Source organism: Acinonyx jubatus, chromosome C1, assembly GCF_027475565.1.
Source record: "Acinonyx jubatus isolate Ajub_Pintada_27869175 chromosome C1, VMU_Ajub_asm_v1.0, whole genome shotgun sequence".
NCBI lineage: Eukaryota > Metazoa > Chordata > Mammalia > Carnivora > Felidae > Acinonyx > Acinonyx jubatus.
This window is the reverse complement of record NC_069381.1, coordinates 34,881,968-34,896,231: the sequence shown is the minus strand read 5'-3', so window position 1 is coordinate 34,896,231 and position 14,264 is coordinate 34,881,968. Positions and strand designations below refer to the sequence as shown.

Sequence of the window (14,264 nt, the reverse complement as noted above, 5' to 3'; positions counted from 1 at the left end):
GCATAATATCCTAGAGTCAGTTGCTATTTTGGAGGAGGTATCATCTTGAATGGCCTTATAAGCTAGGGAAACAATAAAGGTTTAGATGGTGGTGGCTGCTATTTTTTTTTTTTTTTCAACTAAAAAAGTTGAGGCAGCCCACATGAAGCTAATGACTAGGGAGACCATTAGAGATTACCCAATCTGGTAAATTAGCTCCTGGTGATAAGATCAGACATCCTGCATCCCATATGAACCTTTTCCCATTATTTTCAGGTCATTTAGTTTTAATTAGTTATAGTAAATTTGGGAAAAGTAACTAAATTGCAGTTGCGTGAGACTGTTACCCTGCTGCTGTTACATCTGGACTGAGTGGCAAAGCAGGAGCATGAATTCGTCCAGAAGGCAGTTTCTGATATTCCTAGCTTGCTTGTCTCTGCCAGCAGTTGTGAGTTGCTGAGGCTTTCTGGACAGTGGCTTAGACATCTGCCCAAGGTCCTCAAAGCTTGAGAGATGCTAATAGGACCACCTTGGCAAAGGTGTAGGTGAGACTATGCAGAGAAGGCTCCTGTCTTTCTCATTTTCAGTTTCTGGTAGAAATTCCAAGTTCTGTGACAGCTGATGCCCAGCAACCCAAAGTCGATAGTTAAAACTTCATTGTCCAGGCTTTGGTGTCAGTTCTGTGTTCTGTGTCTTGGCTCTCTGGTCCTGAGCAACATCTCCTGCATTTCCTCCTAGTCCAAGGTGAATGACCCAAGCAAAAGTGTAAGGTAGTTCCTTCACATGCAGACAGGCCAGGGAGCCAAATTTTCACCTAGGTATTCCATGCTTTCTGCAAGCAGCAAGTGCAGCCCTCAGAGCCAAACAATATATTATTGCTTCTCATTGTTGCCCTGAGTGTCTTCTTCACCTGTACTCACTGACTACCCTGCTCACTGGGTCCCTTACTTTTCTTTTTTTTCTTTATTCCTGACATCACTCTGCCTGAATTGCCTCTCTCTGAAGATGTTTACCTGTAGGAAATCCTCCTACTCATCTTTCAAGGTCCAATACATTTTCCACCTCCTCCATGCAGCCTTGAATTGTTCTAGCCAGAAATTGTTTCCTCCGCTTCCGTGTTCCCTGTGCACCCATACACTTCATTTATGTTCGTGTGCTGTTTAGTGCACCTTTCTTTTTTCCGCAACTAGACTGTAAATTCATTGAACACAGAAGTAGTTCTCATATACCTTTGTATCTCTTAATTTCTAATACTGTACTTTATATACCTTGTAAGTATTTACTGAATGAAAAATAGAAGTCCCTGATTTAACCTCCCCTACTATATAATTGGCTGAGTATATGTCCAGAGAGCCATGTGTACTTCTAGAAAAAATAATGGAGTACTTCACTCCTTGAAATTCAACAAAATAAAAACAAACAAAACCAGAAAAGGAAGCTTCATCCATAATAAAGCTAGATAACACCACATACCTGTACACAGACTAAAGACTATCTGCCAGACACAATGGAATGTAGATCAGATCCAAAGAAAAGACCAAAATTCAACCAGCATAACAAATAGGGGCATGGGCAAACCAGAGGGAAATTGGCAAACACATCTTTTGCAAAATCTCAGGGCACATAAGAGGGAGAAAATCAAGCTGGCCTTGGACTTTTCTGTGACCACATTTAAGACAACATTTAGAAAATTTGGAGGGAAACGATTATGACCTAAGAATCCTAGAGTTAGTCAAATTATGGTTGAAATATAAAATCATCAGAAATACTCCAGGCCTCTGGAGATGTGTCACCCATGAACCCTCTGGAAAACTCTACTTGAAGAAATAATACAGCCAAGTAAGAAATGAAACAAAATATTAACAAATGGGTAGGAGGAGTGTAAAAGTGAACTCCCTTAAACATAAAATTAAGTCTGCGGTAATTAGAGTTGCAAAAGGACCGTGACTGTTAGAAGAATTTTTTCCATGTTTCTTCAGTAACAGTCTTGAAAATACCAACTTACGAAACTTTGGGAAGATCCCCTGGACTTAAAGGGGCTCCTTAGGACTTTTGATTCACTCTTTGCCTTTGGACTAAACCCATCTTCTTAGATCTTCTTAGATGGAGAATACTACAGCTTAATTCTTTGAGGTTGTTACTTTAACCGTGATTCCCCCCAAACCCTTCTTTTTCTTAGCCTCTGTTTAGGGAATATAAAGACTTAGATTTCTTAGGAGGGAGACATTTCTCACCACTAAACCTTTATATAGTAAAGCGACACACATAGAACTAAAGGGAGGAAATTTTCAGCTTGCTTGCTGGAGCCAATACAGTTTCATTTAGAGGACCAAAAGCAAGATTGACCAGAGAAAGGAAGAAGGTGAGAGATTTCTTTAAGCATTATGTCTTATTACATGAATTAACCTGGATAAATCTCACAAATGTGATGTTGAAGGGGGAAAAAAGCAAGTTTGGCATTTATAAAAAATTTTAAAACATGAAAAAAATACTATATATTGTCTACTAATACAGACTTTTTTTCTGTACCTGAAATAGTTCATTAAAAATAACACAGAGGTGCCTGGGTGACTCAGTCAGTTAAGCGTCTGACTTTGGCTCAGGTCACGATCTCACGGTTCGTGGATTCGAGCCCCAAGTTAGACTCTGTGCTGACAGCTTGGAGCCTGGAGCCTGTTTCGGATTCTATGTCTCCCTCTCTCTCTACCCCTCCCCCACTCACACTCTGTCTCTCCCAAAAATAAACATTAATTTTTTTAAAAATACAAAAAATAATTATACAAGATTCTTCATCTAGACAGACTCCTGGATGAGGGCCCCTTGGGCTAAGGTTAGGAGGCTCTTGCCTTTTGGGGAAATATGGGTGACTCAACCATAATCTTTGGACTAAAGTAGTGAACCTTTGGGTTTAGTCACATGCCTAGAAAAACTACATATATCTCCAGTTCCATACTCTTTTCTCACCCAAGGTTATGAGTAAGTTTAGAAAGCCTACCAGCTTATGTCCAGAGCAGAACCTGCCTGTCCTTAAAGTTACTGAAAAATTTCATGGCTTTTTACCAACTACTACCCAGTCACCAGCTGAGTCCGACAATGCAGTCACTTACTTAATCACTGTGTAGGCTTGGGCACATTGCTATTATAACTTCTGTGAGCCTCAAGTTTCTCTGTAAAAATTAGAATAAACACCACTACCCCTGCAGGCTTGCTAAAAAGATTAAGTTACACAATGAACATAAAATGTTTTGTGTAATGACTGAGATATATTAGACAAGAGAGTTATGTGTGTTCCCTTTCCTTCTGTACTAAAGTGAAGAAAGTTCTAACTAAAGCCAGAAGAGGAACTAGAATTTGGAGGCCTTCTTGCTTCCCAGACCAGGGCTTCTTCATTATGTCATATGCCACAACATGGTGTGGCACAGTGTACCTGGCCAAGCAGTGATCTACAGATCTTACAAAGACCTCTGTTTTTCTCATGGTCTCTTTTCCACTGAAGCATTGGCGTTTTCAGGGTAATTTCCCAAAGCCTGCAGTTTTGCTTAAAATTTAACCCCACCAAGTAGAAATGAGAACCAAAACTCCATTAATATTAGCCATCTCTCAACAGCTTCTTAGAAAACACAACCAGGGGCTCCTGGATGGCCCAGTCAGTTGAACATCCAACTCTTGATTTCAGCCCAGGTTCATGAGTTCAAGCCCCACATGAGGCTCTGCACTAACAGCAGAGCCTGCTTGGGATTCTTTCTCCCTCTCTGCCTCTCTCAAAGTAAATACATTGTATTTTTAAAAAAAGATTCTTTCTGCCCCTCTCCCCCACTCATGTTCTCTCCCTCTCTCTCTCTCTCAGTACGTAGGTAACCGGTAGGCAGATACAAAGAGGGAAGAGAGGGAGGGAGGGAGGGAGGGAGGGAGGGAAGGAAGGAAGGAAGGAAGGAAGGAAGGAAGGAAGGAAGGAAGGAAGGAAGGAAACAAGGAAACTAGACACAACCGGGTATTAGCACAGCAGAGTCTTCAGTACCAAGCTGAGACTTAAAACTAAGTTGCAAAAACTGTGGTTTCCATGTTGGGGCCAGTTCTTTTCTTCAGCTGTAGAGGACGTCACCTCCACTCCACTTTATGCACTGAGCAGAAAAGGCATAGCCTTTATTGTAGATTGGCAACATTTGATATAGTAGTATTAGTCCTTCCTCTCTGGCATGAGCACAATTCCAATAAAATCCTTAATCTTGGAATTTCTTTCTAGACAGGTGGAAAAGTCTGTCCCGACAAGCTATATTGGCTTGACATTTTTTTCCAGAGTACCTCAGCCTTGCTAATGGAAGTGACTTGTGACTGCAGCAGTGCTAATAGGAAACAGTTGAAGAAACAAATGGCCGAAAAGAACTTTACACTCACCAAGCATTTTGTCACGTGTTCATCTCAAATCATTCCATAGATCCACTGACCAAGAGCTTCAGGAGAGCACCCAACTTCTTTATATAATCATCCCACTTTTCCCATCACATCTGCAGACTCTACAGTGGTAGTCTATGTGTCTCAGAGGGAGTTAAACACAAATTAGATGAGAAAAGGTTCCTGAATACCTCAATCATACCTGTTAGACGTAAGGAGAACCCAGGCTATCCATTGCTGTGGAAATCTGACCTCAGTCAATCTAGCCTCTTCCTTCCAGGAATGGTTCCCACTTACATCCCAAATTCCAAAATAGCCATGTAGTAGTCTCTAATTATGGCTGCTTGAATTCCTCTTGGCTTTCTTGTCTGCTGACTATATTTACCCCTTGCCTAGCTCCAGAGCATGCCTTCTCAGGATCTTACACTTCTGAGCAGAAGGCATCCGCCTACTCCCATTTTAGAGAAAAAAAAAAGACTTTTCAGTGGCAAACTAGTAGCCAATTGTAAGCCTGCTTTGTCCCAGCAGCCTGTGTTTCTGAAGCTTTCTATACTTCCTTACTATTCTCTTTGGGGGAATTTTCATCAAGAAGCAGGAGCCACCCTAACTGCTAACTGAACTGCTTTACCCAAAGCAGAAGGAAAGTAGGTTTTGGAAGGCCCCTTGATACATATCCACTGAGTGTATCCTGATTTTTTTTTTTTTTTTTTTTTTTTTTTAGTGTATTCTGAATTTGAGCCAAAAAAACAAACTAATACTGTCTGCCCATCTTTAGCCCATACCACAGAGGTGCTGTGGCTTTGGCCTTTTGCTGCTTTCTGACAGGCTTTAACCTTCCAAAAAATAGAGATAAAGAAGACTCTGGAATGCCATAAACTGCTAGAATTCCTTTTTTGCATTTTACTAAAGTTTTGGCATTTGGCAAGAATTTTTTTTAATGGCCTGTGCATTAATAGTTTCAGTCCTTGGAATGTCCTCCTCCCTAGCCCCAATGCTTCTTGGGTTGCGTGAGGATTTTTCCTTAGTTAGTGTTTTGTTTTGTCTTGTTTTGTTTTGTTTAAATAGATGCCCATACCCTTCCTCCTCACCTTCTTTCTCCCCTCCAGTTGCCTACTTCTGACTCTTTAGGGTACTGAATATTCAGTGCCCTGTTAAGGCAGAGCCCCTCCTTCCACAGAGACATTTGGCTCAGAAAAACAACTTGGCAGTTCGAAGCTTCCTCCAGTCTTTGCTCCCTTTAATGTTTTTGTATAGCGTTATGATTAAATGTATGGCTTCTGGAGTCAGGCAGATCTAGATTTGAATCTGCTACTTGGCAATTATGTGGTTTTGGGTAAATGGTTTAACTTCTCTAAATCTGTTACCTCATCTGAAAAATGTAGTTGTTATTTTTACTGCATCAGAGGTAAAAATGATACTCCCAGGATCATCTAGGAAGCTTTTTTTTTTTTCTAATTAAATACATAAAGCCTGTATCCCAGACCTACCAAAAAGATTGATGGAGGCCAGGATGATGAGGGTGTTTTTATTTGTTATTTTTTATGCTGCCCAGGTGATTAAATGACTAGATCTGTAAGTCACTCCTATAATGGACATAGAGTATTTAACACAGCAGCTAGCATAGAGTAGGTATGCAACACATGCTAGTGAAGATTTTCAAAAGGACCTCTACTCCCACCCACTAGTCTTTAGGAGCCAGAAAGATGCTCTTTAAATACATTCAAATGCTACGAGCCAGAGGTACTACTCTTGAGAGTGGCTTTAGGATCTGGAGTAGTCTTTGATATGGCATGGAGCTAGTTTAAAAAAACGTTGTTTTTTTGTTTTTTTGGTTCTTTTACATGAGTATGGTTTTGATTAATCAGAGTCTGTAGTGAGAGCTGTGGGATACCTATTGTTTCCATAGCTGATCTCCTAGGAAGATTCATAGGATTTAAGCCTTAGATGAAATTTGGAATATATTCCCAGATGAGAAGCAAGAGTGATGGATCAGCCCAGGGACTAGTGCCAGCTTCCACTCCCCAGAACAAATAAGGAGAGATCCGATAAAATTTAGACCTCCAGGTATGGCATGTCTAAAGAAGTCACAGCGTCTTCTGTTTTCAAGCCCTAGTGGGGAAGATCATTACAAGCATATCTGAACTCTGGACTTTGCTAAAGCCAGGTCCTCCCTTGGTCCAGCTGAGCATTCTCTCTTCTATTGACAACTTGAGGCATGTAGCCATTAACTGAACAAACCGGCCATTCCTAGCCTATGAATGAGCCAAAACCCCTAACCCACAAGGGTAAGGATGGTGATGAGAGCCATGGGCACTCTTTAACTTGGCTGCTCTGTTACAGAAGCAGCATCCAGGGGAGCATCATCTGCAACAATGCTGTGATCGAGAAGGGAACGGACATCAAGAACTGCCTAATTGGAAGTGGCCAGAGGATTGAAGCCAAAGGTAAACCAAATTACAATCATAGATGCCATTTTTTACCTAGTGCTTAGTGCTGGTGACAATAAGGGAACAAGCACATGCATACTCTGCAGGTGAGAACATGAATCGATAAAGCCATCCTTGGAGAGGAACTGACATTGTCGTCAAACGTTTTAACTTTGATTTAACAGTTCCCTTTTTAGGAATTTATCTTACCAATAAGCTCATAAATGTATGCAGCCTTACTATCAAAAATTTTCAAACATACCAAAAAGATCTAATGGCCCAGATTAGCACCAATACTTTATGATGGCTCTTGAGGGACACCTGGACGGTGCAGTCAGTTAAGCATCCAACTCTTGGTTTCAGCTCAGGTCATGATCTCATGGTTCGTGGATTCATGCCCCACATCGGGCTGTATGCTGACAGTGTGGAGCCTGCTTGGGATTCTGTCTCCCTCTCTCTCTGCCCCTCCCCCACTTGTGCATGCTCGCTCGCTCTCTCTCAAAATAAATAAACCTTAAAATAATAAACTTTTTAAAAAGTTAAAAAAAAAAAAAAAGAAAGACTGGTATTTTTAGTTCAATTAATGGCAGACACATTCTACCCAGTGTCTCACCAGAGAAACTTCAAGCAGGAGTATTAGTCAACAGCAGCACCATAGCTATTGGTATTTTCTTCTGTGATCGTATGCACGGTGTGAGGGCTGGCATACAAACTTAAGTTCCAACACTGGCAGCATGGATGGCATTGCCCTACTGGAAAGCCATTGGCTAACAGCTAGCTGTTGTGTATAGCTTTGAAATGTTCTCACATACACTATCTTATTGGATTCTCATAAAAACCCTGAAGTAGGGATTCATTATTGACCCATTTGGTGAAATGGAAACTGAGACTTAGAAAAGTTGAAGTGTAGGGCACTCAGTTAGTTAAATATCTGACTCTTGATTTTGGCTCAGGTCATAATCTCACAGTTCATGGGATTGAGCCCTGCACCAGGCTCTGCACTGACAGTGCGAAGTCTGCTTGGGATTCTCTCTCCCACTCTCTGCCCCTCCTCCATTCATGCAAGTGCTCTCTTTCTCTCTCAAAATAAATAAATAAACATTAAAAAAAAAAAGAGAGAGAGAAAGAAAAGTTGAAATTAACCCAAGGTATGTAGCTAGTAAGTGACGAAACTGGTTCTTCAGCCTAAATGATTGCCAGATAGCCTCCAAAAAGACCAGAGAAAGAAGCCATTCCTGGCTTACCCAGCAGAATTTATTCAGTGATACACCTTTTCTCCCTTTAGTCGTTTTTCCATATTGGAAAAATATATTTGGCCTCCATATCCCAGCTCTTTCTGATCTTCAGGAGCCCCAGATCTTGATTTTTTCTCCTGTTCAACATACCAGCTCACTCAGGCCTACCCTTAGGTTACAGAGAAACTTCTTTCTTGAGCAGATGGGTCCTGTTGGTAATTTCTTTAAAATAGGATTCAGGGGAGCCTGGGTGGCTCAGTCAGTTAAGCCTCTGACTCTTAGTTTTGGCTCAGGTCATGATCTCTTGGTTTCAGGAGTTCGAATTCGTGCGCTGGCAGCACAGAGCCTGCTTGGGATTCTCTCTCCCTCTGTCTCTCTGCCTCTCCCCCACTCGCAGTGTCTCTCTCTCTCAAATAAATTCATTAATTTAAAAATAATAATAATAAGATAAATAAAATAAAACAAGATTCAGAACACCCAGCCTTTTCTCTAACTCCATGGGAAGCCCTTGGAAATGGTCCCCAGAGTTTCAAAAGCAGCTTGTCTGTGGAGCTGCTTTTTTATCCTGTCCTCTCCCTGTCACCTCATTGCATTTCTCTGTGTGCTTTGTTCTGTTCTCTTTGGATTTGTAGCCCTGAACAATGTTTCTTCCACCTCCTTCCTGCTTCTTTGTCTTTGTAAATTCTCCCCTGCTCAGCAAAAAATAGAAGCATCCTCCAGTACTTTCTTCTTTCAGCCCCTCCTGGAGCCAGGAATTGCTTCCTTCTGTGGTTTTTAAGAGTTTAGATTCCATAGGCATATTTGAATGTATGAACTCCATTTGCCACCACCCTAGAGGATCCCTCCCTTCTTGTGTGCTGGAACCTGGAACCTCACAGTTTCTGCTGCTTCTCCTCCCCGTTTCCAACAAAGTAATGGGGCTCCTTTCTTTTACTCTGCAAGGACCCTTTCCATTCTGTGTTCATAATGTATACATGACAACTGAATGCCAGATACTTAGGCTTTGAGTCATTGCATCTCCCATCAGGGAGCACAAGGCTGGGCTAGCCAAACTCCTAAGATGTCATGGGCTTTAGTGTCCCATGGACTTTTTGGCTCCAACACTGTGTGTTCCCATTTTAGCAAGGAAGCCCCTTAATGGTTGAAAGAGAGGTGGCCAGGGAAATCATCTGGACTCTAAAATACAGAACCTCAACACTTCCCGCTCTATTTTCTATGCTGGATGGACTGATGTATCCAGCACAATAGTCAGTGCCTTCCTGCCACAGGTACTCCTGGCCAGTCACCAATTCCCACTGTTACTTTTCTTTGCAGTTGAGCCATGTGGAGAAAGAAAATCCATAACCATTAGTGCAGCACTTGAGACCTGTTACTGTAGATGATGCAGACAAACATCAACAACTCAGGTCCTCAGCAACAAACAGCTCAGTAGATGGCAGAGTCCCTAAGTCAGTCTTCCTCACCTGGAGGGATTTTAGAATAAAATATTCATCCTCAGAATTAATGCTATCCTCTCTCCAGATTTCGATTGTTTTCATACCACAGAGTCACTACATCTATAATAGTCTTATACCCCCAAAATGTGACTTTTACAACCAGTATACCCCTCTTCACTACCAGCAGAACAAGCCCTTTTCTAACAAAACTCTGGCTTTTCTTACCCCCACCCCAGCATACTCAGTTAATGAGATTATCTCTGGCAAAAATCCTGGCAGTCTACTTTGATCTCCTGCTCAAGCCAGTAGAAAAGCCACAGCCAACAAAGTCAAAACCTGGGAGACTCTAACTGGAGACTTCATCTGAGTCTCTTCTTATTGTCAGTGAGATAACTTGGATCTCTTCCCTGTGATCACAGTGATTTGTCCCCTAGCCATGAAAGTAAAACCTGATGGGTACATAGGTCAAGTCCTGGCTAGTGGGAATTCTTCCCAGCTTCCCAGCAGTGCAGCTTTTCATATTCAACTTGTCATTCCCTTCAGTCCCATTGGTTTCTCCTCAACTTGCCAGCCTTCCTTTGTACTCTCAGGGAAGGATCCTTAGGATCTTAGGATCTTTCCCAACCTGATTCCAGCCCAGAACTTTTCCAGTGTGTTTACTGAAGTCAGCTTCCAACCCTGGCCAAGCATAACTAGTACTGCTTGTTGCTTCCCTCCAGGTTTCCTCTGCCTTACTGAATCCCTGTGAAAATTCAGCTGCCCCCAAAATGCCAGATCTAGTCTCTGTTCCCTGAATCCCAGTGAGCAAGACTTCTCCCACACACCCCCCCCCCCCCCCGCCCCCGGCCGTGAGCAGACCAGAGGGTAGAGCTGAAAGTAGGGAGAGCAAGTCAAAGAAAGCTCAGGTGTTTGTTTGGAGCCTGGCAGAGCAGAAGGCGTTGTCTGCCCCATCCAGGCACTTCATTTGCCCTTCTTGTGTCAATTATGCTCTCTGTGACAAAGAGGTTGGGGGCCTTGTCCTGTATATGCTCCTTGTCCTACATCTGTACTTTCACATAACCCCCAAAACATACATGCATTCAACAACTACTACTGCCTCCTATATTCTAGGCTATGATAGGCTGGAGGTATAAAGATGAATAAGATTTGCCTCTTGCTGTCCAGCTGCCCCCAGTAGAGAAACAGACAAAGAAATAAGTATAGAAAAGTTTCACAGGTATGATGGTAAGAGACTATAAGGGTTAATTAAAGACATAAAAGAGAAATCAGTTCTTGACACAAGGAAGGAATTAAAACTAAATCTTGAAATTCTGGGCTATTTATCAAATACACAAAAGGGAAGAACCTCTCAAGCAAAGGGGAACCAGGTAAGCAAGCAAGCATTTGAAGGCAAAAAACAATCCAGTGTTGGAAACTGCAACTCATTTGGAAAATCTAGAACATAGGGTACAAGGGAGATATAGCAAGAAACAAAGCTGAAAAGGTGGGTGGATCAGAGGGCATGTCTGAATTCTTAAGGTCTCTAAAGCTCCAGTCAGAAACCCCCTTCAAGGCTCCAGGCCATGGGCAATATGAACAGACCCAAACAGGTCTCTACCAAGCTTAGTCCCATCATCAAGGGTCTTCATTTTGCTGCACCAAAGCCTTCTGAGACTGAAGGAGAGCCTAAGGAAAGCCAGTGTTTCTGCCTTACCTATCAGGGTCACATTCAAGCTCCCAAGTGTTACAAGAAACATGTTGGACCTATAGAAGCCATGGGAAGCTTGCCCAGAAAGAATCCATTTTGAGCCAACTGGTCAGCCTTTTCTGTCTGAGCCAACAGAGGACTGGAAAACTTTCCTGTGTCGTCCATCTGCCCCATACCTCTAGGAAATAAGAGATAGCATGACCCTGGTTCCTCTATCCCTTCCAGACTGTTGATTCACTCCCTCTGTTCTATAGCTCTTATTCCTTGAAAACTAACACTTTTCACTCCATCACTGGTCAGCTTCTGTGATCCTCCCCTAAATATATTGAAAGTTCATAGTCTTCCTCTGTGCTCCTTCTCTTCTTCTAAATGTCTTGTCTTGGACAACTTAAACTCACCTTTAAAATTCCTTGATCTTCTCTACTCTACTAGCCTTCATCTCCTTTCAATGTTAACTCTCCACTTAATAACGATACCCTATCCTTATCATTACCCAAAGCCTCTGAAATCTTTCCTGTGCAAGTAGCTGTGCTAGACACTGGGGTATGAAAGCAAATACTGACCCTACCCTTGAGATTCTTAGAGTGAAGTAGAAAGAATGACATAATGATGTAGAGACAGAGATATGTATCAGGTAGTGTTTTCACAAAACAGGAAAAGGATAGTATGGAAGGGAAAGCATCAAATAGTGGAGGTGCTTGATTAGGGCATTTAGGGTGAGAATGTGATGGGATGAGGGGAAGAAAGGCATTCTAGACAGAGGGAACAGCCTGTGTAGAGGTCTAGCCATACAAAACGTATGGCTTACAGGGATAAGTGGAGAATGGTGGAACATGAAGCTGGAGGGGTAGGCAAGGATCAGGTCATGGGTTTGGACTTTACAAAATAATGGCCACTGCTTAGCAAGCACTTGATGATTCTGTAAGTCATTGAATCTTCATAAAAACTCTATGGTGGTGGGGCATCTGGGTGGCTCAGTCAGTTAAGCATCCAACTTCGGCTCAGGTCATGATCTCACAGTTCGTGAGTTCAAGCCCCACATCAGGCTCTATGCTGACAGCTCGGAACCTGGAGCCTGCTTCAGATTCTATGTCTCTCTCTCTGTCTCTCTCTCTCTCTCTGCCCCTCCCTGGCTCGCACTGTCTCTCTCTCTCAAAAATAAGTAAACATTTAAAAATAATAATAAAAAAAACAAACTCTGTGGTGGTATTATTTCCATGCTACATGTGAGGCGTCTCCCTTTCTCCTTTGGATATCTCCATTTATTTTTATTTATTTATTTTTTCAACATTTATTTTTGAGAGACAAAGACAGAGCACAAGTGGGGGAGGGGCAGAGAGAGAGAGAGATACAGAATCCGAAGCAGGCTCCAGGCTCTGACCTGTCAGCACAGAGTCCGACGTGGGGCTTGAACCCACGAACCATGAGATCATGACCTGAGCCAAAGTCAGATGTTTGACTGAGCCACCCAGGCACCCCTGGATATCTCCGTTAACCATTGAACGTTATTTCTTCTCACCCTTTTCCCCCACTTCCTATCATCTGGCCACACCACAGGATTTCATATTCCCCTATCTTATATCTTTATACCTTTGCTCATGTTGTTCCAACAGCCTGGAATGCTTTTCCTTTGATACACTGCCTGGAAAAACTATATTCATCCTTTAAAACCCAACTCCAGGGCTACCTGGGTGGCTGTTGGTTAAGCATCCAACTCTTGATTTCAGCTCAGGTCATGGTCTCACAGTTTGTGAGTTCAAGCCCCCCGTGCACTGAAAGTGCAGAGCCTCCATGGGACTCTCTCTCTCTCTCTCTACCTCCCCTGCTTGCACTCTCTCTCTTTCTCTCACGCTCTCAAATAAATAAGCTTTACACACACACACACACACACACACACACACACACACACACACACACAAAATGTTTTAAAAATAAAAAGACCCAACTCCAGTTCCCCTCCTATGTGAGGTCTCCCAGAAGCTAACTGTATAAAGAATCAGTCCCTTCTTCCTGTGTAGGAAGATGCTGCCTCTCTTATAATCCCTTTGGCAAGTTGTACTTCCAAGATCTTCTCAAGAGCAGAGCCACATAGGAGAGGAATACGTGTTTATGAACATAGAAATCAGAAATAATTTGGTTTGGTTTGGGGCGCCTGGGTGGCTTAGTCAGTTAAGCATCCGACTCTTGATCTTGGCTCAAGTCATGATCTCAGTTCATGAGATCAAGCCCTGCATCAGGCTCTACACTGAGTGTGGAGCCTGCTTGGGATTCTCTCTCTCTCTGTCTCTCTCTCTCTCTCTCTCTCTGTCTCTCTCTCTCTTTCTCTGCTTGCCCCACTCACATGTGCTCCCTCTCTCAAAAAAATAAATAATTTGGTTTGAAATGACACCTTTACTGCAAGTTCTCAAACAACATTTTTCTTTTCTTTTGTAGCCAAACGAATGAACGAGGTGATCGTGGGGAGTGACCAGCTCATGGAGATCTGAGTTCTGAAAAGTTGGACTCCTTTCTCTTGGCCCCCAGAACTACAGATGTTGGCTGGCCCACCTGTTTGACTCTGTATTTATTTCCCAATAAAGAAGTGCTCCCCTGGGGCACTTGGCTGGCTTAGTCGGTAGAGCATGAGGCTCTTGTTCTCAAGGTTCCGAGTTTGAGCCCCACATTGGGTGTAGAGTTTACTTAAATAAACTTAAAAAAGAGAGAGAAGGGCCCCCAAAGGCATGGTGGAGACTTGTGGGGTAGTCCCAAGCTCCATATCAGGTGGGCTCCAGGGATACACAGTGTGTGTTCATGAGTCACATGGGAAAAAAAACATCTAGAGCCAGTGTGTAGCTAGCTCTTGTGTACTGTGGTTATCAAGGGTAAAGCTCCTAGAAGGACTGCTTTCTGACTGGCTGGCCCAGCCTCATCCATAAAAGTATCTGCTTACTGAAAGGACTTGGGAGTATTTCAGTTCCTGACCCTAATCAGGCTTTCTAGACCCATAGGCATAGCTGCTGACAGTGCCACCTCTGTACATCAAGCTCCTTCTACAGTTGCCGATTTGGGCAGCGTGGCCCCTAGTCCTCAGCCCATGACTTACTGCTGTGTTCCCATACCTGCCACACAG

General features: G+C 42.8%; 1 protein-coding gene across 3 annotated transcripts in view; it reads left to right on the top strand.

The window, feature by feature from the left end:
- EIF2B3 (eukaryotic translation initiation factor 2B subunit gamma) overlaps window positions 1-13,763 on the top strand; it is a 120,781-nt gene extending 107,018 nt beyond the window's left edge. For all 3 annotated transcript variants that reach the window (XM_027059370.2, XM_015066844.3, XM_015066845.3), the window contains 2 exons: window positions 6,712-6,815; window positions 13,589-13,763. In XM_027059370.2, the coding sequence (XP_026915171.1) occupies window positions 6,712-6,815; window positions 13,589-13,641 (157 nt within the window). In that variant the 3' untranslated portion in view covers window positions 13,642-13,763. The remainder of the gene's footprint in view (window positions 1-6,711; window positions 6,816-13,588) is intronic.
- Window positions 13,764-14,264: the final 501 nt, after the last annotated feature.